Raw genomic sequence first — 23,764 nt, 5'->3', positions numbered from 1 at the left:
TGCATTGACATATTTTTTCAGACAAAATCAAGACAGAATCTATTTGCTCAGTCCTGCTAACACACACACACACATACACACACACACACACACACACACACACACACACACACACACACACACACACACACACACACACACACACACACACACACACACACACACACACACACACACACACAATATGAATGACTGAATTCATGAATAAATAAATAAATAAAAATAGTGCAACAAGTGGGATACACAAAAAGTGATATGCTCAGTTTGCAAGATGAAAATAAATGTGTATATTATAAACAATAAATAAAGACTAATTTATATGATACTGCATGTAGTGTGTGTGCATTATGTAATATACATTCTTTTAACATTGAAATAAAGCGATTTGTATTTGTATAAATGAATAAGCTAAATATTGGCTTCAAGGCCTTCCATTTTTCAAGACAATTTCTAAGGGATCTTACTCTGGTGCTTCTGCTGCAATCATAACAAACTTGTTTTCAAACTTTCCTATCAACCGAAATATGGAGTGATTAAAATATTTCAATGAGCTTACCTATAATTCATTTCATGATTCCAGAAGAGCTGAATGCTCTTTAATAAACAAAATGTTCTTCTGGGACCAAATGAAAATATAAACTTGATTTTGAATGGGTTGAATATAAATCATTAATAAAAATTATTTTGACATAGTAAAATAATTGTTAGTCATCTTTAAAAAGTTTGCTGAGGCCCTCTAGTGGGTCTGCTGGCATCCAGGAGCTTGGATGAGAAACACTTTTACAGTGGGCTATTATCACAGGGACAACCCCTTTGAAACATGGAAAAAAACCACCTTTGCAGGGTTTGAACCTATAAACTTTTGATAATCGCTTCACCACACTCCAGTAGCATGTGAGAGATCACACAGACAGTTTATATTAGTGAATGTGTGTTGGGGATTGGGGAGAAAAATAAATCACCAGGTGTAATTCCAACAGTTCCTGAAAACAAATGGATTATCTCCATACAAAATAAAAAAAATTATTCTTTCCTACTCTTTCTTCTCTCAGTCTGTGACTCACTGTGTATGAATGCCCTACTGCTCCACACATAAAGGTTTCTCTATTTGCTTGTTCTGCGGTTAATTTTTCAATGCATTGGGGAAAAAACTGGCTGCTTGTGACCACACTGCGATAGCACACTGAGCCATTAACTCACTTAAATCAAATTAAAATATTTCCTTCAGTTTATCATATTGAGGGCAGATCATCTGTTTTAGTTCAACAGGACTTGATGGCGTTATATTTTCTCCCAGTAGCCTACAGACGTCACACTCAACATCTCCAGATCCAGTGTAACACTGAGCAGGATGAGCTTCTCCACCACTTCTGCCAGCATTGTGTTTTTACCTAAAACAGGTCTTGTAGTGAAGGTCTGTCTGCACTGAGGGCAGTAGACTCCCTTCTGATCATCCCGATCCCAGCAGCCTGTGATCGTACGGTAACTGTGTCCACAGGGAATGGTCAATGGATCCTTCAGTAGATCCAGACAGATTGAACAACTTAACTGATCCTGAGCCAAATAAATACTATAGTGTATTCTGAGATTTCACAGTGTGTAGACACAATAACTGTTATATTTCCTGGTCTTGTATTAAGAGAGACGTGTTTAATATTATCTAGAAACAATAAAAAGGTCCACAAGTTCAGAGATTGTGAAAATGTAAAGCTGTAACAAACAGATGGCGCTCTAACACTATTTTTCATTCAATTGTGAGCCTAAATCAATCTATCTATCTATCTATCTATCTATCTATCTATCTATCTATCTATCTATCTATCTATCTATCTATCTATCTATCTATCTATCTATCTATCTATCTATCTATCTATCTATCTATCTGCCTGCCTAAATTCAAGAGTTTGTGAGACCATAAGAATAAAAAGTCAGTAAAGTCTACCCATAGATTTAAATTAGGTGTTCCAATTATTATCATATTTATGTAGGCTACTGTGGTATTTACATGCCACTTCGGTAACACATGGTACAAGAACATGGAAGTGCCAGGGTAGCTACTTTATGTCACTCAGTGGATCTCCTTTACATCATCACAGTAGAGAAAGACTAATGAGATGTTCTTGTTCAAATTGGACTTAACATTTAAACTTTTAAGGGAAAAGATTAAAGTAGTCTGGATGACCATTGTAGTGGTATTCTCACGCCGCAGGCTGGTTTCCAGGGGTGCGCGTGGATAAGGGAGGTTTGCGAGCTTGTGGTCAGTGCAGTGGTGGGGGTAGACAGCTGCCCGGTCTCGCGCAGTGTCGTTTTCATATATGGTCATGTAATCATGGCAACCTTTACGTACCATGCTAAAAACAGACCAGACAAGCGCGTGGAGGAAGGTGACGGAGCGGCCTACGAGTGACACATGGAGAGACAGTATTACAAATTGATTTATTTTGAAAGGAAATAAAAAAAGAAACAGAACAACACACACCGGAGTGTGTTCGCCAAGCGCGTCCGCTCTGCGTGATGAGCGTGGGTTTGGATTATTGGTGCCCTAGAACGCGCGAGACCATGGAGAGTTTGGAGAGGCAGTTGATATGTCCCATTTGCCTTGAGATCTTCACCAAGCCGGTGGTAATCTTACCGTGCCAACACAACCTCTGCCGCAAATGTGCCAATGACATCTTTCAGGTACCACCAATACGTAAAATTAAACTTCGTTAACTTAGTTTTAGTGTTTCCGGCTGGTAGGCCTATATATTACTGGTCATAGCTTGTCTATTGCTTGGAATGGCTAGCTTGAAATAGCTAGTAAGACTAGCTTGTAGAATCCTCCCTAACATATTCCAAAACTGTACGGTATTTTGTATTATTTTATAATACATACATTTCTAAGTAACTAGAAAAGAGAGTGGGAAATTTGTTACTTTTATGAAAAGAAAATTGATTAAAGTGGTAACATATTGAAGAGTCTGAAATATCAGGATTGGGACCAAATGTAACATCCTCAAATTCTGTGTGTTTATATAAGAAACAATAAGAAACAATCTGGAGTTGGTACGTTAATAGCTAGACAAAATACTTTTGAGTAAGTGCACAACTGAAATTATTATTGAATCACACAAAAAAAAAAGATTTTATTATTGTTACAGTTACTATTATTTGCTTTTTATCATTACATCATAATATTCCTTCTGTCAACATATTAAGATGTTTTTTTTATTTTTATTTACATGTACCAGTAATCCCTTGTAAGGAAAATTCTAAATACAGTATAACACAAATATTTGTGTGTATGTTTCAGGCCTCAAACCCCTACTTGCCCACACGAGGAGGTTCTTCATTGGGCTCAGGCGGCCGGTTCCGCTGCCCATCCTGTAGGCATGAAGTGGTTCTGGATAGACACGGGGTGTATGGCCTGCAGAGGAACCTGCTGGTGGAGAACATTATAGATATGTACAAACAGGAATCCAGCAGGTACACTTGCAGCTTCATTCCACCTTCTCTAATCATTTATGCTGTCTAATAATTTAGAATCATGTTGCAACTCACACTTCAACTGCAACTGCAACTTCCTCTCTATTCTATTCTATTCCAGCGCATGGTCAATTGTGTGTGTGCTGGACTATATTTAAAAGTAGGTCAATGTGACAGGAGCTATTTCAGACACACCTTCTGTGTTTATCAGTCCCCTCCAACCCCCAACACACACACACACACACACACACACACACTTGGAAACACATCAACATGAGCAACAGCAGTTAGACTTTTACTTTCTCTGTTTGTGCACTTCTCTAGCACTTTACATTTTAGTTGCACTCAGTAGAGGAGGCAAACTAATAGAAATTAAACTAAACAAAAACTATATCATCACAGCAGTGATTGTGTTACTTTTATAGGGAGGGGAGTATTTCATTGCTTGGAAATTTGTTTCTCTTTGTTGTTAATTATTATTATTTTTTTTTTTTTATAAGATTCTTGTTCTGTTCTCTATACCAGTGTTTCCCAACCCAGTTCCTGGATCACACCAACAGTACACATTTTGGATGTCTCCCTCATCTGACCCATATATTTCTGGTCTTGGAGTCTTTACTAACAAGCTGATGAGTTGATTCAGGTGTGTTTGATTAGGAAGAGTGCCAAAATGTGTAGTGTTGGTGTGCCTCCCGCAACAGGTTTGGGAAACACTGCTCTATACAGTCATTTATTTTAAAAAAATTAAAGTCCGCGTGAACCGGAAGTTGCAAACGACTTTTCTCTAGTGTTGTGACGCATTTCCGAGTGAAACGGAATATTGAACAGAGGGCAGGGTTTTACTTTAGCGCTCCTTCTCTCCATCTCTCGCCCATAGCAGAGTAACGGTTTGAGGGGAGTTGTTAAGCGATTAACCAACCCAAGCCGTCAAGCCTATGTCATCAGAATAAGAACCATTCCAGACCCGGAAGTAACTTTTCAAACTTTGATTAAAGATAACTTAGGCAAACAATTTTTTTCTGTGTATTAACTTGCACGGGTTAATTGTTCACCACAAGACTAGTAATATCCGCTAACAAAGTAAATAGGGTCAATTTTGATTTCATGCCGACTTTAAACATAGGTATAAAGATAGACAATTGAAGTGAAATCTCTCTGATTCTCTGTCAGCAGCAGTAAGCCTGAGCCAGAGGTGAAGAATGATGAGCTGATGTGTGAGGAGCATCAGGAAGAGAAGATTAACATATACTGTGTGACCTGCTCTGTTCCCACTTGTTCCTTATGTAAAGTGTTTGGGAGTCATCAGACCTGTGAGGTTGCTCCACTCAAATCTGTCTACGAGACCCAGAAAGTGAGACTTTTTTTTAGTCTGTTTTTCTGCTTTTCTTATCTATCTGCACCACTGTATTCTTTATTTATGTTTATATTTCTGTGATCGTGTGTGCAGACAGAGTTGTCTGATGGTGTTGCTTTGTTGGTTGGCAACAATGACAGAATTCAGGGCATCATCAGTCAGCTAGAGGAAAGCTGCAGATCTGTGGAGGTCAGTGTCTGTGTGTATTATCATCATTATCAATGACTGATCCTTTTTTTTTGGCATCATAACTGATTTCTTACATTACGGTTCTAATGATGCCAGTGCATCTGTGTTTGTGTGTAGGAAAATGGGCGTAGGCAGAAGTCTCGTGTATGTGAGTGGTTTGATCGTCTGTACGCTCTTTTGGAAGAGCGCAGAGGAGAACTCGCACTGAAGATAACTGCAGAACAGCAGGAGAAACTCGATTACATCAATAGCCTACAGCGCAAGTAAGTGCACATATACACGCTACACAAAAATAAGAGTAATATAGAAGGTCACATTCGTGATGATAGGTAATCTAATTGTCTGTAATAGGTGACAGGATTATGAAGAACAGCTGCTATTCTGACGAAAAATACTTGTATATAATAAAGTACATTCAATTAAATTCAAGTATAACATTATATACCATTCTAATGTATGGAGTGAGTAAGAAATTAATACTTTTATTCAGCAAGGATAAAATTCGAACAAAAGTAACATAAAAGCCTTTGTTATAAAATATTTATATTTCAAATAAATGCAGTTCTTTTGAACTCTGGTCATCAAAGCATCCTGAATTTTTTTTTTATCAGTTTCCATGAAAATGATAGAATGATTTCTAAAGGATCATGTCACACTGTGACTGGAGTAATGGCTACTGAAAATACATCTTTGCCATTTTTCCTTTTTCTGTATTTTTTATCAAATAAATGCAGCCTTGGGGATTTAAAAAAAATTACCAACCCCCAAATTTTGATTGGTAGATAATAATAATAGATGTTCATCAAATATCCAGAATTATTTTTTTGAAGTTTATCTGCTTAACTTATAATTCCTCTATTTTCCCATACTAAGTGTGTTTATGCGTGTGTATGCTTACACCATCTGCTAATCACCGTAATCACCTGTGCAGGTACAGAGAGCACTTGGAGAACGCAGCCAAACTAGTGGAGACAGGAGTTCAGACAATGGAGGAATCTGAGATGGCCATCTTCCTGCAGGTCTACAAAGTTATTTATTACATGCTTTTTTTTTATTAATTTCTTTAAAAAATATATAAAAAAAACTTCATGTAATACAATTTGGTACATATTAGGAAAAAAAAGGGGAAAAAAATCCTAAGCAATGGAGTTTGAAGTCTCTAAACTAAATGTCTCTCTCTAACAGAATACGAAGCCTCTACTACAGAAGTAAGATTCAAATAATCACCATTTTACTGATTCTAAAAACATTTAAATTGTCAGACACTCCTGTTTTATGCCATCTAATTCACTCTGTCTCTTTCATGTCAGAATTGCAGAAGGCAGGAATGTGTCTCATCTAGAAAAGGTAGAGCGTGGATATGAGAATATGGATCACTTCACTGCAAACTTCCAGCCTGAACGAAGAGCAATACTCAGCATAGACTTCATCAGGGGTACACTAACTCTAATCCTAACCTAAGGTGTCAGGTAAGGTTTTATTGGAATCTGTCTCTTTATAATATATTTTTCTCTTACTTAGATGGTGACGACAATGAAGAGAATGATGATGATGAAGAATTAGCCGGTACTGTTAGTCCTGAGACCCCGCAGAGACAAACACCTGTACCGAACCCCCCACCAATGACAACAGACTCCTCCCAAATATCATCAAAACCCAACCAATCAGTGAAAATCAACCCGGCAGAGAACACGCCCTTGTTAACGCCCACTCCAGACTCCAGTCACAACCCTTCTACAGATGCGCCAGCTCAGGTAAGGGTTTCTCCCTCTTTTAATCTCATCCATATTTGTGATGCCTTGATTATTTCATAATATTTTTTAGGATTGATCAGTAAGGTTAAGTCATTGTGAAAGACACAATTGGAATCTGAGGACATTATGGATCATAAAGCAGCGGCTGCTGTGTTGGGATCAGCTTACATTTTGAGATTATACCTTAAGATTCAAACACATGACCCCAGACACCAAAATATGGACACTTTTCTCATTTATTCTTCATTTTTAATATATTATGTGATTTTAAAATTAGTGATATTTAACTTTGTCAAATAAAGTTTCAGTGAAACATTTCTGTAAAATTCAGTGAATTATATTGCAAAATTATCATTTTGAACATGCATTGATTTCATATCTGTGTCCGAACATTTAAAGGATTAGTTCACTTAAAAAAAATGTTTGCTGATGATTTACTCACCCCGATGTCATCCAAGATGTCCATGTCTTTCTTTCTTCAGTCGAAAAGAAATTTAGGTTTTTGAGGAAAACATTCCAGGATTTTTCTACACAGAATGGACTTCAATGGCAACCATCTATCCCAATGTTCAAAAGAAGGTTCAAATGTCCGTCTCAATGCAGCTTCAAAGTCTTTACACGATCCCCAGTCGAGAAATAAGGGTCTTATCTAGCGAAACGATCGGTCCTTTTCTAAAAAAAAAACTAATTTATATACTTTTTAACCACAATTATTCATCTTGTGCTGGTCTGCGACACGCCACATATTACGTCATCATGTTGGAAAGGTCAAAAAAAAAAAGAAAAAAAAAAAAAGATGTTGGACGATTTTGAAGTTGGAGGACAAAATGAGTTTTTCTCCCTTCCCTACCTTTTAGAACCGGAGTACACAGACAAATAACTTGGATAGATAACGTGAACGTGACCTTTCCAACGCGAAATTACGTAATGCGTGGTGCGTCGCAGACCAGCACAAGACGAACAATTGTGGTTAAAAAGTATATACTTTTTAAAAAAAATTTATAAGAAAATGACAGATCGTTTCGCTAGATAAGACCCTTATTTCTCGACTGGGAATCGTGTCGAGACTTTGAAGCTGCATTGAGACGGACATTTGAACCTTCTTTTGAACATTGGGATAGATGGTTGCCATTGAAGTCCATTCAGTGTAGAAAAATCCTGGAATGTTTTCCTCAAAAACCTTAATTTCTTTTCAACTGAAGAAAGAAAGACATGGATATCTTGGATAACATTGGGGTGAGTAAATCATCAGCAAACATTTTCTTTTTTTAAAGTTAACATCCTTTAAAAATGCTGCCTTCAGAGGCAGCATTCCAAGCTAGAAAGGCATCAAGGCACGTCAGAATATAATGTCACTCCTATCTCCTGAAATACCTTCATCTGAATTTTTTTTCAAAGGCAGTATAGATGTATCCTTCGCTGCCTTTGATATCCCACAATACTTTGCTTTCCATTTTGTTACAGTTGAGCTAGAAAAAGATGGCGTCTGAAAGTTGTGGTTGGTGGTCAGTTTGTGTGTAAGTGTACATTTTTAACCAACGTTGTCAACTTCTGATGTCATTTCTAACAAGAAATTACTATTATAGTAATTCAATATTTGCTTATTATCACCAAACCTAAACTATTTTGCTGTAGATCATTAGACCTGTAGATCCTAAGTTTTCGGATGCAGCATATGTCTTATGGCCTTATTTTCACAATACCATTTGCATGTGCTTTTCTAAATTCAGTTACTTTTAGAATCAGAAAGAGGTTTGGCTGTAAGAGTCAGTGCCCTCAGAAATAGTAATACAGAATTAAAGAAAACCATACAGAATGCAAACACTGTTCACTTGGGGCTGTCCATCATTAGAATGTCCCTGTGATTAAAACATATAAGAAACAGGCTGGTATCTTCAAAATCTGAGCTGCTAGTCATTTGAGCCTTGAAGATGAAAACAGCCTGTTACATAGTTACGAGTGACAATTGCTAAATGCCGAACTCTGACCTGCCCATTCGTGACCCTTCCAGTCATTTTGACATTATTTTTCTGACCACAAATCACCATCAAACCACTTTTGTTCTGTCTGTCTCTATTCATCTGTATATCCATCTCCATGTCTCTCCATTTCTCTTTCTCTGTCTTTCCCATACATTTAGGTAACTGCCGGTCCCAGCCAGACATCTGAGGATGAACCACGCCATGTTTTCTCTTTTTCCTGGTTAAATGTGCCAAAATAAAATCAGTTGGTAACCCTGCAACATCCCATTGACCTTCCAGAAAAAACTGTTGTTCTTCATAACTAATATTTTGTTACTTTGACAATCATAAATATAGACTACATTGAATATCTAGATAGGAATTTGAAAAGGTAACCACAACTGTTATATATTAAATGATGACAATCTTTACTGAAGTAGCTGACTAAAATGCAAAATAAAGGATTATGAAAGTGTATAAACATTCTCTTTTGTATATGTTAATAATGCCGGTTTCTACACAGGCCTACAAATAAAATAAAACATGAAAATGCCAAACGGGATAAAAAGACACCAAACACAAAGTATTCACAGGGGTAAACCAGTCCATAATCATGTGTTATATTACTTTTAGAAATTGAATTAAAAACATGTGTTGTTCATTTGTTATTTTCCTAAATCGTCCATCATTTTGCGGTTGTTGCTCGCGCGCTGGGCCAGTTGTTCGGCTCGCGCCATCTGCAGCACCTCGCGCAACAGGTGAAAAGTCAGGTCCAGCGAGATTGGTGGATTCTCAGACCGGCGCTCGCGTTCCACGAAGCTGTTCATGATCCCATTACCGACCTTACCTCCCAACAGCCGCGACTTGAGCTGCCGCTGAAGAGCCTCGGTGCGGGACAGGGATCTCCGGTCCGGCGCGCGCGGGCTGTGAGCGCCGTTATCCAGTCTGATGAAGTAGTCCTCTCCCAAACGCATCAGCACCGGCAGCTGCGTGTCCTTGTGTCCGAGAGCGGACTCAGACCGCGAGACGAAGACCCAGAGAGACACCGCAGCGAGTAGTACGTGCAGCTTCATTGAGGGAAATTCCCAGGAATCTGAATATACGAGCACAATATATACGAGTACATTTGGCAGTACAATATAGTAGGCTGGCTGTACAGCAGGCAGCTACAGGCGATACAAACGTCCAGGATTTGGTTGAAATGTATATAATGTAAATAAAAAACGAATAGGCTACTATAGGCTACCCATACATGTTTCTAAAGTAGCCTATAGAGCAGTGAAAAGTAGCCTATATTGTATTTCACATTTTTTTATTTAATACAAAGCTTTTATTACAAAGAAGTTAAGTTTGAGAATATGTATTTATTTAGTATTTTTCTTTAATGACAGTATCACTTCAAATGAAAAACTGCAAAACCTGATATGATGCATGTTCTCCAGCATAATAAATTGAGAATATTTCAAAGACAATATTTTCAGCTTCAGTGAAAGAACATCTGACTTTCGCACAATGTTAAAATTATTTTTAATGTTATAGGCTATTATTTTTCACAGTGTAGCCTATAGTTTTAAGGCATAACTCTGGCTTTAAAACAAACTAATAAAAAAAATCTCAGATTTTTTTATGTGGTCTGACTTTTGGACCCCAGTGTGCCTATATATAAGAAACTTCGCGCTGATTCGATTTCATTATTTAAAAACAATCATAGTTTATTAAATAAATGTAGCACATACAGCCTAGATTTATTAGAGTAGCTTATAAGTTATCATGTATGTCTTTTGTAGGCGTGTGTTGAGTTCATGCTCACCTCAGGTGTTCTCCGGATGTTTGAGAGAGTCTGCTGTCGGTGTAGCGCGAGCAACGCTGGGAGTTTATTTATATGACGCGAGATTATTTCGGAGATGGCAGAGTCATAATAGAGTCATAATAATTGGCTGCGGTTCAAGTAAGTTAAAAATGAAAATGCTCTTGGATTCCGTCCTGTGTTTAGTACACTGTAGATTGACTCAAGAGGCAGTTTCCTCTGAATTTACCGGGGCTTTCTTAATTCGTGTTAATGAACCAATCAGATTAAACCGCAGGCAATTGAGAGACTGCTGATGACGCCGAGGGGAGGGCAGTTTATGCTTACGTCATTCTCAGAAATTTGACAAGTGTTTTTGGATTAGATTAGTCTCTAGTGTTTAATAACTGCAAGAAATTAAACAGTTGTCCTTATTTAGATAAAGTAAACTTTTTTTGTGTGTGTTCCTAATAATTTATATTATTCTGGGATAGACCTATAATTATTGCTGTCAGATTATATTATTGCTGACATATCATATTATTACTGACAGATTAATTAGCCTATCTCAAAGTGGTTCATTTGTTAGAAAAAACATTCTGATAAAGTCAGTAAAACACAAACAGCTGCTCCACACCGCACAGTTCAACAAAATTAATTAAACGTAATTGTTGTATAAAACACTGGCAATTATAGCCTAATAAAGGGAAACTAACGAAAAAGCAGTCTTCATAACTGTAGCCTATTAGGAAGAAAAGCCTATTAGGCAGTTTATAAGCTCCCATTGTGACAATTTAAGTCATACAGTGACATATGCCCTGCTATCCTGTAAAAAAATATAGGTGGATGGGGGAAGATGCCCCCCTTAAGAACAATGTGGATTTACTTTTAAATTGTATCATTTAGATATAAGTTTTGCATGTGCAGGATGATGATGCATCAACCAATGTGTTATTATAGGAAATAAAACATTTGCTAATTTAGTTGTAGCACAATATATTAAAATATAGCATATCAGTCAAATATTAAATGAGGGTTGAGGCTATTGGGGTAGGTTGTCCCCCTGGGGTAAGAAGCCCCCTCAATAAACTTTTACATAATGTACAAATTACTTTTGATATCATATTAATATTTATATATTTTTATGTAAAATACCAAAGTTTGGTTGATATAATTGAATAACGGATGACAGACAAAGCATAATTCCAGTAAAAGAGATTAATCTGAAAGGTAAAATTAATGAATTATTTACTTAATTATTTGCCCATATTTTAATTTAAGATATGTCATAGCAAAAGCAGAATTCCAGTAAAAGAGATTCATCTGAAAAGTAAAATTATTCTACGCCTTATATACAGGCATTTGAATATGCCTACTTGTTTAATTGCCCATAGTTTAATTGAAGATATGTCATAATAGCAACATAGTAATGCAATTTAATGATTTCACTCAACTATAGGTTTTAGAGAAAGCAAATATGTCTGAAATGTATAGGCTACATATAATTCATGGAAATACTGAATAATAACCCCATTAATTACAATTATTACATTTTAAAATAACAACACTAACAACTACTTGTGTCCTTCTGTGCCAATTCTGGGGGAGGGTCATCTTAAGGGTCTAATTTGATCTTTTTACTTCAAAATAAAAGCTATGACTTTTATTCCACAAATATATATATATATATTCTATTTCTGGCACTTGCTAACACACACACACACAGTCATGTTTCCGCCTCATGAGCGCATACCTGTCAGCAGGTGGCGGACGTGTCTGCGGGCGCGCGCTAGAGGGCACGAGCAGAAATCATGGCAGGCGTTGAGAGAGTCGCTCATCTGATGCGGCAGCTCGCAACTGCGGCGTAAGTTTCAGTATTTCAGTTCATTTTATCGTTAAAGTATGAAAGTGTCTTTAGTCTGTGCACTTTCATATTTCTATTTGTGTATAGGCTAGGCTAAGCATGTTTTCTGTACTCTATGCCCTGAGAGTTGTAAACAAACCCTTAAAGTGATAGTTCACCCCCCCACCAAAATTTAGTCTGACACATTCTCGCCAGAATGTTTACTGAGTCGTCCTGAAGCACCTCCTTTTTGTTTTACACAGAATAAAGTAATATACGGTAGATTAGTATCTATTATCAGTAGTATTTTTTGCATGCCTTATGTTTTATAGGTGCAGATGTCCCGCTCATTCTCAAGCGTATTCCCACACTTATAACCGAGGTAAGAAAATTAGATTTTTCTCTGAATAAATGAACTATAATATGTGTTTCATATGTGTAGTTTCTGCAGGTGAGGCTCATATATGTGAACGCAAAACAGACTACGCATTTGAAGTAAGCGCACAACATGCATGCATTTATTATTTAATTATGCATTGTGAAATATAGTTTTACCACTTATTGTATAGTTTTTTCAAATACTGTGTTAAATAATTTGCACTTATTTATAGTGAAATACTTTTTCTTTTGTCAGTCAGGCAAGGGAAGAGATGTCAGATTATAATTGCGAGCCTGTGAATATCCAGGAATAAAATCATAACATCATAGGTATATAATAATATATTTTTTTTATTGTTATTGTCGTTATTCATTTCTTTTGTTGTTGTTCTGTTTCAGATGGCTTGTTCAAATATCAGATTTGGAGCAGGAGTTACCAGAGAAATTGGCATGGTAAAAAATGACATCATTTACTCACACTCAAGTTGCTAATGTATTTTTATGAACACCATTTGTAAGCATTGAACTGATTAGGTTTTATTCTAGCTCATCTTATTGCTCTCTCTCTTCACTTCATGTCAGTTTTGGATTTGTCAGTCATTGGTTGTGCTGTTTTGGCTGATTTAATCAGGATTTGCAGAACATGGGAGCACATAATGTGTGTCTGATGACAGATAAAACCCTGTCTCAGCTGCCGCCGGTTGCAGCAGTGCTGGACTCACTGACAAAACATGGAGTCAAATACAAGATCTATGAGGATGTGCGAGTAGAACCAACCGACAAAAGGTTAAAACATTTTTTTTTGCTGATTTTTGTCAGTTTTTGCTGATGACAGAAGACAGAAGTGAGTGAAAGCAACTTCTCTTTCTCTTTCCAGCTTTAAAGCAGCGATTGATTTTGCCAAAAAAGGACATTTTGATGTGTATGTTGCTGTGGGCGGGGGCTCTGTGATTGACACCTGTAAAGCAGCCAATCTCTATGCATCTCATCCAGAGGCAGAATTTCTAGACTTTGTCAATGCCCCAATTGGAAAAGGAAACCCCATCACAGCCACACTGAAGCCATTAATCGCTGGTACAAAGACATACACAGAGCCAAACTTGATATTATTTTTTCTCTTGTTAATGGTGACCATTTGGCATGTGCATACAACTACAGACCACAGCTGAAAAGACCAAACATTGACTGTGCTGATACATTACATACATTTTTTTTATTATTTTTTTATTGACATTTTGTGTGTCTGTATGTCTGTGCATGTGTTAGTTCCTACTACGGCTGGAACGGGGAGTGAAACCACAGGAGTGGCGATCTTTGACTTTGAGGACATGAAGGCCAAAACTGGTTCGCAGAAACATTTTACTCATTAACATTTCGTCTCTGTTCTCGGTATGCTATACAGAATTCTGAAAGGTTGAGTATTGAGGTTTAAGATGAGATAATGGTTAAATAGTTACGGTGTAATGATAGAGGTTGAGTTCTCTGTACTGTGTTTGTTGTGTGAGTTTAACACTTTAATGTGTGTGTCTTTTCAGGTATTGCAAATCGAGCATTAAAGCCTGCTTTGGGGATGGTGGATCCCCTACACACTCTTCACATGCCATCCAGAGTGGCAGCTAACAGTGGGTTTGACGTGCTCTGGTGTGTGTTTACATGTACACTTTATTTATTTACCATATTCAACCAAGGCAATCAATTAAAGATAAATTCCTTTAGTGTACAGCAAGAAAATGTAAGTATACTGACAGAAAGCACCGATTTGATATTTTCTGGTTGTGCTTATTTTGTGCGAACTTGCTTTATTATATTCCCATTTGGTGCTTTTAATATTTTGAATAAAAACAAATAACCTTTTTATATATTAACATCATTTATTCATGTGACGAAAAAAAGCTGAATTTTCAGCATCATTACTTCAGTCTTCACTCTTCAGTATCACATGATCCTTCAGAAATCATTCTAATATGCTGATTTGGTGCTCAAGAAACATTTATTATTATTATCAATGTAAAAAAACATTTACATTTTTTAAATTTTTTAAAAATCTTTTTAACTTTAAAAAGGTATTTACTGTCACTTGATTAGTTTAATGCATCCTTGCTGAATAAAGTATTAGTTTCTTTTAAAAAAATCTTATGTTTAGATTATGATATTCATTGTGTTTGGTTGAAATCGTTCTCTTTTTAGTCATGCACTAGAGTCATTCACTGCATTGCCGTATAACCTGAGAAGTCCCTGCCCACCCAACCCCATAAATCGCCCCGCTTACCAGGGCAGCAATCCAATCAGTGATGTCTGGGCAAGACACGCTCTCATGATCGTTGCCAAATACTTGAAACGGTATGTTGAGTGAGGTCATGTGATTATTTGTGGTTTATTGAATATATCTCCCAAAAAATATTTGTATTTTTATACATTACATTTTAAAAAGATTAGATTTAAATGTAATATTGTTAAGATATACGTTTGTGTGTTGTAGGGCGGTGTGTGATGCCGGAGATGTGGAGGCTCGCACCAGTATGCACCTGGCCAGTGTGTTTGCCGGAATTGGCTTTGGCAATGCAGGAGTCCATTTATGGTAATTAAATAGAACTAACATTAAATTAACATCAAAAAGTGTTGATTCTGGCAGCATCGAATCACAACACAATTAAAAGACTGCTAATGGAATTGCTAGTGCTGCACTGCCATAATTTTCCATATTTGCACATATCAGAACAGAGAGCACAGGTGGACTGAATTTTTTGGAGTGAGAGTTTAAGGAACGGCATAGAGATTTTACAGCTGTACAATGATGTGCTTCCAATAGTTCTATTTTTCTATTGATATGTATTTGTGGAAATGATCTGATAATGCCTTTTTGATTGTTCTTTTTCTATGTTCAAGTCATGGAATGTCATATCCCATCGCCGGGAATGTCAAAACTCACAGGGCTAATGGCTACAATGTGGAACATCCTATAGTGGTAAATATCAATTGCTCTACATTCAAAAGTTTGGGGTCAGTACGATATTTTTAAAGAAATTATTTGAAATAAATTGATAAAGTGACAGTAAAGACATTTATAATGTTATAAACTATTTGTATTTCAAATAGATTTTGAATGTTCTATTCTTTATATAATGCTGAAAATATGTATGACTGTTTCCAAAATAAAAGGAAATAAGATACAATACAATTAGGTAATAATAATAAATGTTTCTTGAGCACCAAATCAGAATGATTTCTGAAGTTATGGCTGCTGAAAATTCAGTTTTGCCACCATAAGAATTTTTAAATATATTTGTTATAATATTTTAATATTACTGTATCTTTGTCTGATAAAATAAGTGCAGCCTTGGTGAGCATAAGAGACTTAAACAACATTTAAAAAATCTTATTGATTCCAAACTTTTTAATGATATTGTGTTTCTAGCCTAATACATGCAATATCACAATTATATATTCTGTAATACATAATAGTACTAACACTAGTGCTTTTTTTTGTTCGTGGTGGATTCCCTGTGTTTTTCACGCTATAGTTTAACAGTGCCTTTCTCTTTCAGCCTCACGGACTCTCTGTAGTTCTTACTTCACCTGCTGTTTTTGCCTTCACTGGAAAAATGTGTCCTGAGCGCCACCTGGAGGCAGCACAAATACTAGGTATCACACATTGAAGGCCAATCTCAAAATTTTCCAATATTAACACTGTAATTTGACAGTAGTTTATGAAGATTTAAAATGTAACTTTTAGAAAAGTTCACAAGTCTATTCATTTGGGTTGCTGTATTGGTAAGCGAAATGTTTGTGTAAAATGGATGTGAGGTGCATTGGTTGTTTTATTCACTGTAATTTGTGGATGATTTGATAGAAAATGCTGCTTTTGAGAGCACTGTATGATTGAATTGATGATGGATGGAGGTTTATATAACAGATTGTGTATGTGTTTCATAAGGTACTGATGTGAGTAAAATCAAGAAAGATGATGCTGGCCGCGTGTTGGCGGACACACTCAGGTCGTTTCTGTATGACCTGGAAGTGGAGGACGGCTTGTCTGCAATTGGCTACACTAAAGAAGACATTCCATCTTTGGTGAAGGGCACCATCCCTCAGGTCAACAAATCATGTCACTTCCCTGTACTAAAGTGCTACGGATAATTATTTTGTTTAAAACTGATGTATGTAATTATGCATAATTTATAGTTATTACTACAGTAACTACATGTAACGTGTAACAAGGACACTAAAATAGTGTTACCCACACACGCACACACACACATATAGATATACCGGTATATAACATTCAAATATGAGATCAACAGCAATTGTCCCTCCCACATTAAATTGTATGAAGCAAAATTATGCAATGTACAACTGCATCATTAATGCCTATTTTAATGGCCTCGCAATTTTAGCATCATAACAAAGTATTTAAAATACATTAACATGGTACTTTATCCATGTTTTATAGCCCTGTCTTAAAATTCCACACTCCAAAGCATATAACATTATGCTAGTTATTTTCATAATTAAGTAAATAAAATAATTTTATAATTTTATGTGTTAACTATCTCAAGAGCAATTTACTGAGTTTGTTTTTGTGTTTTTCACAGGAGCGGGTAACTAAACTGTCTCCTCGAGCTCACACTGAAGAAGATCTGACCGGTCTGTTTGCTGCATCCATGAAGCTCTACTGAGCTCTTGAAGGACATTTTAACACGTTGATGGTGTTCGCAGAAGCACAGCCTCAGATTAGCTGTGCTGATTTCGTTATGTAAGCAGAGACACTGATCTGAACAAACTGACCTCTCTGAACTTTAATCCTTTCACAGTAATGTCACTGTCTTGTGCGAGAAAGGATTTCAAGTTTTGAATTACAGGACTATAATACACACACAATCAGATACTATATGCTGTACACACCATCTAAATATGACACATACTCTTGTGTTTCATATGTCGTCAACTTATTTAAACATAATCATCATAGTAATCATATTTAAACCACACACACACACACACACACACACACACACACACACACACACACACACACACACACACACACACACACACACACACACACACACACACACACACACACACACACACACACACACACACACACACAGCACTGAGACTCTCCATTCACTGTAACTCTTAAGGCTGATTTGTTATTCAGAGTGATTTAGGAAGGTTGGATTTAAACAAGTCTAATCTAAGAATCAGGATTAGACTTTCAATTGCATTTGTTTTTTTTTTGTTGAGTTGTTTTTTGTTTTTGTTTTCCTTAATGGCCACGCAGCAAATCTGAAAGAATTCACAGACATTCTGTAAAGGAAATTCTGAAATATCAATGCATGCAATAAAATGCAAATGCCATAATACTTTTTGATGACCAGGGCTGTTTTTTTGGCATATATGCAAACTAGGCAGTTGCCCAGGGGGCACCAGTTAGTGGCTCAAATGGCCTCAACACCGCATTAACGTGCACTGTAAAAAACAACAACCCACATTTGTTTTAACTTAAAGGAAGTATCCACGCTGCCTTAATTTTAAGTTTAGTCAACTTGAAATGTGAAAATTTGACTAAGTGACAACTTGGATATTTGAGTTGACTGAACTTAAAATGTTAACATAGAACAAACACTTTTTTTTAAGTAAAAATATATATAAATTGTTTTTACAGTGTGTTAACAGCTTTTAACAAACTTTTTAGCCTAAATTCACCACGTGTTAATCGCATTTAAGCAGCTGAATATTAGCATTAAAAAATTTAGCGTTTTAACAATGTTATTAGAAAGTCGGTGATCAGATATCTAAATATTTTGTGTATATTAAGATTGTTAAAAAAATGAATGGTGGCAACAGTGAAATAACACAAGTGATAAAAACATTTTAAACATTTAAAAAAAACAGTTGTCCAGAAAACCTACATCATTTTCAGCTGCATCAGTCGCCATTTCAAGGGAAAAGTTATAAATTACAGATTATAAAATTATAAAATGCAACTGGAAGTCTCTAAGTACACTGGGAAATTTACAACCGGTGTGTTTAGATTTGGATACTGTGCACTCGAAACCTGTGAAAACTTATTACTATCTAACAACGCTCTATATATAGGGTGAATTCCGGTTGATTGGACACATTTTCCCAGTCATCTCAGATCTCCTTTGGGGATCCAAAATGGTCAGAAATGGCCCAGCTGATGAATGTGGGCCTAGAACTCAGTATTTCACTAATATTATGCCACTGATCTCCACGCAACTAATTTAATTTGAAACTGAGCTAAAAAACAACAAAAAACACAACAACTGAATTTAATGCAGTGTACAGATTATTGCTTGAAAGATAATGAAATCAGAATACATGTTCAAATATTTCTTACTATATTACAGGCTAATAACATTGAAAGTAATTTGTTTTGTTGAATGACTGGGTATAGAATGTGAAGTGTGGTGTCATGCGTTAAAGGTTTGAGTGCATTACTGTAAGTGCAGAGAGCTGACTTTTAGAAGCGTGTGATTGGCTGATCAAAGCTGTGACTTGCAGCATTTAATCAACTGAAGTGGAACAGATTTAAATAGATTTAAGAGTGCTAAAGCTTCCTAGAAAAGCATCTAACCAAGATCTCCTAATGTGTGTGCGTCTTTATGAGCGTATTTAAAGAGAGGAGAAGGTTTAGCAATAGCAGTGATTCTGAATGAATCGATAAAGTATCTCAGCTCCTCTTACGCCGTAGTTACATTCAGAGTTTGTGTGTTGTCTGACTTCATCATGCAGCAGATCTACACGCAGAGCCATGAAGAGTTTGAAGTGTTCACAACTGTGCTGTCTCCTCAAGGTTAGTCGTCTTTTAATGCTCTCTTTTTTTCTTTTTTTCTGTTAAATTTACAATTATAATAACAGCGAAATGATTAATTCTTACAGTTTGTCGAAAGAGAGTGATATTCAAGCACGAAGGAGAAGTGGTACACACGTTTTCTCATCTGAGTTGCAGCATGATTTAATACAGCAGTTTTAAGATGGTGAAGGTGAAATCAAATGTTGTTTTTTTGTGTGTGAGATGGTTGTGGCAGCAGACTACAGTGCAGACTGTGATGAAGAGGTGTGTGTCCGTGCTGGTGAGGTCGTGTTGCTGCTGTATCAAGAGAACGCTGACTGGTGTTTCATCCGACTTCAGAACGGAAAGGAGGGATACCTGCCTACAGCCTGCTTTACGGTATTCATGCACACAAAATGAATTCAGTGCACAAATTATGCTCTACATAGACTTCACCTGTGTGTGCTAGTTGAGCATTTAATTTCTAAACCATGGGTGTTCTTAAGAGTACACTGATTAAAAGCGCAAACTGAATGTACGGCAATGTTTTAGGACACTTAATTGCATGTTATTTGCAATTAAATGAAAATGTATTATAATTTACATTTAATATTAATTTATATAAAATACATTTAGTTCAATTTAAGAGTGCTTTTTTGACCCTCTTAAGTAGGACTGAAGTACATCTTTATATTTAATTTCATAGTTACTTTTATTGTCTTGGAAATATGCTTCAAGTGTACTGCCGAATGTACTGACGAGGATTTATGGTAAACTAAAATATACTTTTATGTCAGTTTTGTGTATCATGCATTTAAATATATTTGTGCTTTTGTAATGATGAAGTTGCAGTTCAGTACATTTAAAATGAATAATTTTTTTATGATATAGAATAATGCTACAGTGCTTTATTATGTTAGTCAACAGAAGTGTACTTTTTAAAAGCACGACAAAATAATGTTAAAATGCAATTATTTAAAGTGTATTTTAAAGTAAAACTTAATTTGAAATGACTACAAAGGGCACTTTTTAAATGTGTACTTAAAGGGATAGTTCACCCAAAAATCTAAATTCTGTCATTAATTACTCATCCTCGTATTGTTCCAAACCCGTAAGACTTTCGTTCATCTCTGGAACACATATGAAGATCTTTGTGATGAAATCTGAGAGCTTTCTGTCCCTCCGTTGAGTTGACCACTACGCAACTGATACTTTGACACTTCAAAAAGTTCATAAAGAGATCATAAAACTAATCCATATGAATTGAGCGGTTTAGTCCACATTTTCTGAAGAGACTCGATCACTTTATATGATGAACAGATTGAATTTAGGCTTTTATTCACATTTAAACATTGATCACTGAACATAAAGAGAAGCTCAACTGCACCTGCTTGACGCGTGAGAACAAACCTCTTGCAGAAGCTCAAATGTGTTGCGTAACTCAAGAATTAACCTGATTGGTTCTTGCTGAAGCTGAAACGTGATGTGTAACACGAGAACGAACCACATTGGTTTTCCCACGTCAAGCGAACATGCTTTACCTGAGCTTACGTTTACCACAACTGATATGTGAGTTGATGAATGTTTAGATGGGAATAAAAGCCTAAATTAAATCTGTTCATCATATAAAACGGTCGAGTGTCTTCAGAAAATTCGGACTAAACCCCTCAATTCATATTGATTAGGTGACCTTGAGTGCTTAGAAAGGCACCTATAAATAAAATGTATTATTTTTATTATTAGTTTTAAGATCTCCTTGTGAACTTTTTGAAGCGTCAAAGTGGTAGTTGTGTAGCTATATGGATGGAAAGAAACCTCTCAGATTTTATTAAAAAGATCTTCATTTGTGTTCCAAAGATGACCGAAGGTCTTACGGGTTTGGAACAACATGAGGGTGAGTAATTAATGACAGTGTTTTCCTTTTTGAGTGAACTATCCCTTTAAGTGTATTAAGAAACAGTCATTAAAGTGTACGCTTAAGTGGCCTTTTACTTCATTCATATATGCAAGTACAGTTTTAAAAATATATACTTCTAAGATTTGAAGTAGGCTACACTACAAGTACATTCATTCAATTCATTTTCACTGTGGTTAATAGGAAGATGCTCCTATTGTTGCTATAAAAGCTTCTAGAAAGGCTTTCTATTTCCAGAAATTACTTTTGTAGACTGAGATGGCCTTCTTGAAGCAACATTAAAAACAAACTAGTAACCTAAAATTGATATTTCCTACTGGCACACTTAAGCTATCATATAAAAGCATATAATGTATCTAAGATGTGTGAACAGTACTGTATGTTTGTGTGTGTGCAGAAGCAGGAGCCACTGAGGCCCATCGTGACTCAGGAGCCGCAGAGCTCCATGCAGGAGTCGTCTAATAACCGGAATGGCTGTGCAGGGTGAGAGCTTGTGATGTTTTGTAACTCTGATTTGTTTTTGTTGAACTGTGGGATCATTGGTGTTTGTATCCCTAGAGGGCGCTCTCTGAAACTGCTGCGGCGGGCGTCTCTGTCAGGAGTGCCGGGTTCACCTCGATTACTTAAGCGGCTGCTCTCTCGTCGGCGTAGCGACGGACATGCAGTTCGTTCGATCGGCTCCATAAATCCAGCATTTAATCCTGACTGATGCATCCACCCTTAGAGCTCCACTTTTCCCTTTTAAATGGGTCACAGAGCAGCAGAAACTAGGACACCATGACACTAAAAGTTCAGTCCGTAAGTATGCAGCTCCTTCTTTGTGGAGGAGAAAACGGAAGTTCGGTGTCCTGGTTAGGGGTTGGGGCCTCAGTAACTTGCCAGCTTGTGGAATTGAATCTGCTTCTGGTTCTGAGTCTTTACTATTAGGTTACTGCCCCACATAAAATAAATACTATATGTAAATATTGTGGTTCTGATTAAAAATACATTTGAATGTCATTACACTGCAGTTTTAATGGAAACATCACACCCTTCGCCTAAGGATATATTTGTTTGAATATATGTATTTGTCTAATAATGCACAAAGACTACAATGATTTAGATATTGTTACAGTGTTTAAATGTGAAATGTGTCTGTATGTATATATACAGTATGTATGGATTTATAGTATATTAAAATGCTACTGCAGATGTAAGCCTATGACATTATCTATAAAAAATGGATCAACAGGAATCTACTTGCAACCGAGGTATAGGGCGAATGTACAACATTTCGATTTTCATTTAAAAATAAAATTTGTTTTTTAAAACGAGTCATTCAATTTAATGTGGGTAGGGGTCAACACACTGACTGATTGTGTTCTTCATATGAATAATACAATTTATAAAATAAAAAAAAACACATTGATGTGGAACTGGAAGTTTAAGTTTTGTTGTTTGTAATAATGGATTGCTGCCCTTTGCTTTAATTTTGGAGAATTCACTTGGAATACAATTATCATCTTATAACCACTGGAGCACTATTCATTTCCCTGCAATGACATCTTAATTGAGGAACAACTAAAAGTTATAAAAATAGTCACAACAGTTTTATTTTACCCTGGTATGATTACTGTTAAATGATGAAGTTTACCCTTGGTGCTGTTGAATTCTTATGGGCTATTGAGCTTTTGTGTGTGTGTAGGACGTTGGCGCACAGCTCTGATTGCTGCAAAATTTCCTGAAATGAAAAGTAATTTTGTAATTCACAGTCTGACTATAATCATTATCACTTCAGACATGACGAGGACAAAAGTAGATCAACACTCATTAGGTAATGCGTTACACTTAGGCTCAATTTGGGAATGCATTAGGTATGAGCAAACAAATTTTTTCAGCATTTATAAATCTAGGTTAATTTTAATAAATGTACTATTATTCAACTTTGTTCACAGTACATTAATGTTAATTTTTACAACCTTAAAAATGTATTAGTATACACTACTGCTCAACTTCAAACGTTTGGGATCAGTAATACAATTAATACTTTTATCCAGCAAGCAGGATTCATTAAATAATCATAACTGGCAGTAAAAACATGTTACAGAAGATTTATCATATCAAATAAATGCTGTTTTTTTTTACTTTCTGTTCATCAACGAATCTTGAAATAAATAAAAAAGATCAGTTTCCACAAAAATGTTAACTGGTTTCGGCATTGATAAAAATAAATGTTTCTTGAGCACCAAATCAGCATATTAGAATGATTTCTGTAGGATCATGCGACACTGAAGAGTGATGCTGAAAATTCAGCAATTAATAAATGACATTTTTAAAC

At 36.1% G+C, this 23,764-nt stretch overlaps 4 protein-coding genes across 10 annotated transcripts; 3 read left to right on the top strand and 1 right to left on the bottom strand.

Annotated features, from left to right (window-relative positions):
• Positions 1-1,982: 1,982 nt before the first annotated feature.
• On the top strand, positions 1,983-9,407 carry trim55a (tripartite motif containing 55a). 4 transcript variants are annotated; one of them, XM_079613701.1, is made up of 11 exons: positions 2,006-2,679; positions 3,293-3,465; positions 4,639-4,816; positions 4,913-5,008; positions 5,126-5,271; positions 5,940-6,027; positions 6,194-6,216; positions 6,319-6,443; positions 6,530-6,762; positions 8,227-8,279; positions 8,903-9,252. In XM_079613701.1, the coding sequence occupies exons 1-10, from the start codon at positions 2,515-2,517 to the stop codon at positions 8,233-8,235; spliced, it is 1,236 nt and encodes a 411-aa protein (XP_079469827.1). In that variant the 5' UTR covers positions 2,006-2,514; the 3' UTR covers positions 8,236-8,279; positions 8,903-9,252. The 4 variants fall into 4 exon arrangements, with proteins under 4 accessions (XP_079469825.1, XP_079469827.1, XP_079469824.1 ...); XM_079613700.1 differs by having other exon boundaries at positions 2,264-2,679; positions 4,636-4,816; XM_079613699.1 differs by lacking the exon at positions 8,227-8,279 and having other exon boundaries at positions 1,983-2,679; positions 4,636-4,816; positions 8,903-9,407.
• crha (corticotropin releasing hormone a) lies at positions 9,261-12,342 on the bottom strand. 2 transcript variants are annotated; one of them, XM_079613703.1, is made up of 2 exons: positions 12,263-12,342; positions 9,261-9,816 (listed from the first exon to the last, which is right to left on the bottom strand). In XM_079613703.1, exon 2 carries the CDS (start codon positions 9,794-9,796, stop codon positions 9,389-9,391), a length of 408 nt encoding a protein of 135 aa, XP_079469829.1. In that variant the 5' UTR covers positions 9,797-9,816; positions 12,263-12,342; the 3' UTR covers positions 9,261-9,388. The 2 variants fall into 2 exon arrangements, with proteins under 2 accessions (XP_079469829.1, XP_079469828.1); XM_079613702.1 differs by lacking the exon at positions 12,263-12,342 and adding an exon at positions 10,534-10,671.
• Positions 12,222-18,099, top strand: adhfe1 (alcohol dehydrogenase iron containing 1). Of its 3 annotated transcripts, none has more exons than XM_079613695.1 (14): positions 12,222-12,373; positions 12,685-12,734; positions 12,804-12,847; positions 13,130-13,183; positions 13,362-13,516; positions 13,608-13,804; positions 13,997-14,074; positions 14,266-14,371; positions 14,918-15,070; positions 15,210-15,308; positions 15,617-15,695; positions 16,276-16,372; positions 16,665-16,822; positions 17,323-18,099. In XM_079613695.1, exons 1-14 carry the CDS (start codon positions 12,321-12,323, stop codon positions 17,404-17,406), a joined length of 1,407 nt encoding a protein of 468 aa, XP_079469821.1. In that variant the 5' UTR covers positions 12,222-12,320; the 3' UTR covers positions 17,407-18,099. The 3 variants fall into 3 exon arrangements, with proteins under 3 accessions (XP_079469821.1, XP_079469820.1, XP_079469822.1); XM_079613694.1 differs by having other exon boundaries at positions 12,795-12,847; XM_079613696.1 differs by lacking the exon at positions 12,804-12,847 and having other exon boundaries at positions 17,323-18,095.
• A 1,201-nt stretch (positions 18,100-19,300) lies between these two features.
• LOC306999418 (uncharacterized protein) lies at positions 19,301-23,673 on the top strand. The gene is made up of 5 exons (XM_079614077.1): positions 19,301-19,553; positions 19,640-19,680; positions 19,776-19,931; positions 21,845-21,930; positions 22,006-23,673. Exons 1-5 carry the CDS (start codon positions 19,487-19,489, stop codon positions 22,154-22,156), a joined length of 501 nt encoding a protein of 166 aa, XP_079470203.1. The 5' UTR covers positions 19,301-19,486; the 3' UTR covers positions 22,157-23,673.
• Positions 23,674-23,764: the final 91 nt, after the last annotated feature.

This window comes from Phoxinus phoxinus (assembly GCF_949152265.1).
Source record: "Phoxinus phoxinus genome assembly, chromosome: 5".
Lineage (NCBI taxonomy): Eukaryota > Metazoa > Chordata > Actinopteri > Cypriniformes > Leuciscidae > Phoxinus > Phoxinus phoxinus.
This window is presented reverse-complemented; position numbering and strand designations above follow the sequence as displayed.

Bases quoted from the DNA above. Each gene is read 5' to 3' on its own strand.
- adhfe1 (XM_079613694.1), top strand. From the start codon at position 12,321: ATGGCAGGCGTTGAGAGAGTCGCTCATCTGATGCGGCAGCTCGCAACT. The intron at 14,372-14,917 runs GTGTGTGTTTAC...TTCTCTTTTTAG, and splicing joins AGTGGGTTTGACGTGCTCTG to TCATGCACTAGAGTCATTCA. The intron at 15,071-15,209 runs GTATGTTGAGTG...TGTGTGTTGTAG, and splicing joins GTTGCCAAATACTTGAAACG to GGCGGTGTGTGATGCCGGAG.
- LOC306999418 (XM_079614077.1), top strand. From the start codon at position 19,487: ATGCAGCAGATCTACACGCAGAGCCATGAAGAGTTTGAAGTGTTCACA. The intron at 19,554-19,639 runs GTTAGTCGTCTT...TAATTCTTACAG, and splicing joins AACTGTGCTGTCTCCTCAAG to TTTGTCGAAAGAGAGTGATA. The intron at 19,681-19,775 runs GTACACACGTTT...TTTGTGTGTGAG, and splicing joins TCAAGCACGAAGGAGAAGTG to ATGGTTGTGGCAGCAGACTA.
- crha (XM_079613703.1), bottom strand. From the start codon at position 9,796: ATGAAGCTGCACGTACTACTCGCTGCGGTGTCTCTCTGGGTCTTCGTC.
- trim55a (XM_079613699.1), top strand. From the start codon at position 2,515: ATGAGCGTGGGTTTGGATTATTGGTGCCCTAGAACGCGCGAGACCATG. The intron at 5,009-5,125 runs GTCAGTGTCTGT...GTTTGTGTGTAG, and splicing joins AAAGCTGCAGATCTGTGGAG to GAAAATGGGCGTAGGCAGAA. The intron at 6,217-6,318 runs GTAAGATTCAAA...CTTTCATGTCAG, and splicing joins ACGAAGCCTCTACTACAGAA to AATTGCAGAAGGCAGGAATG.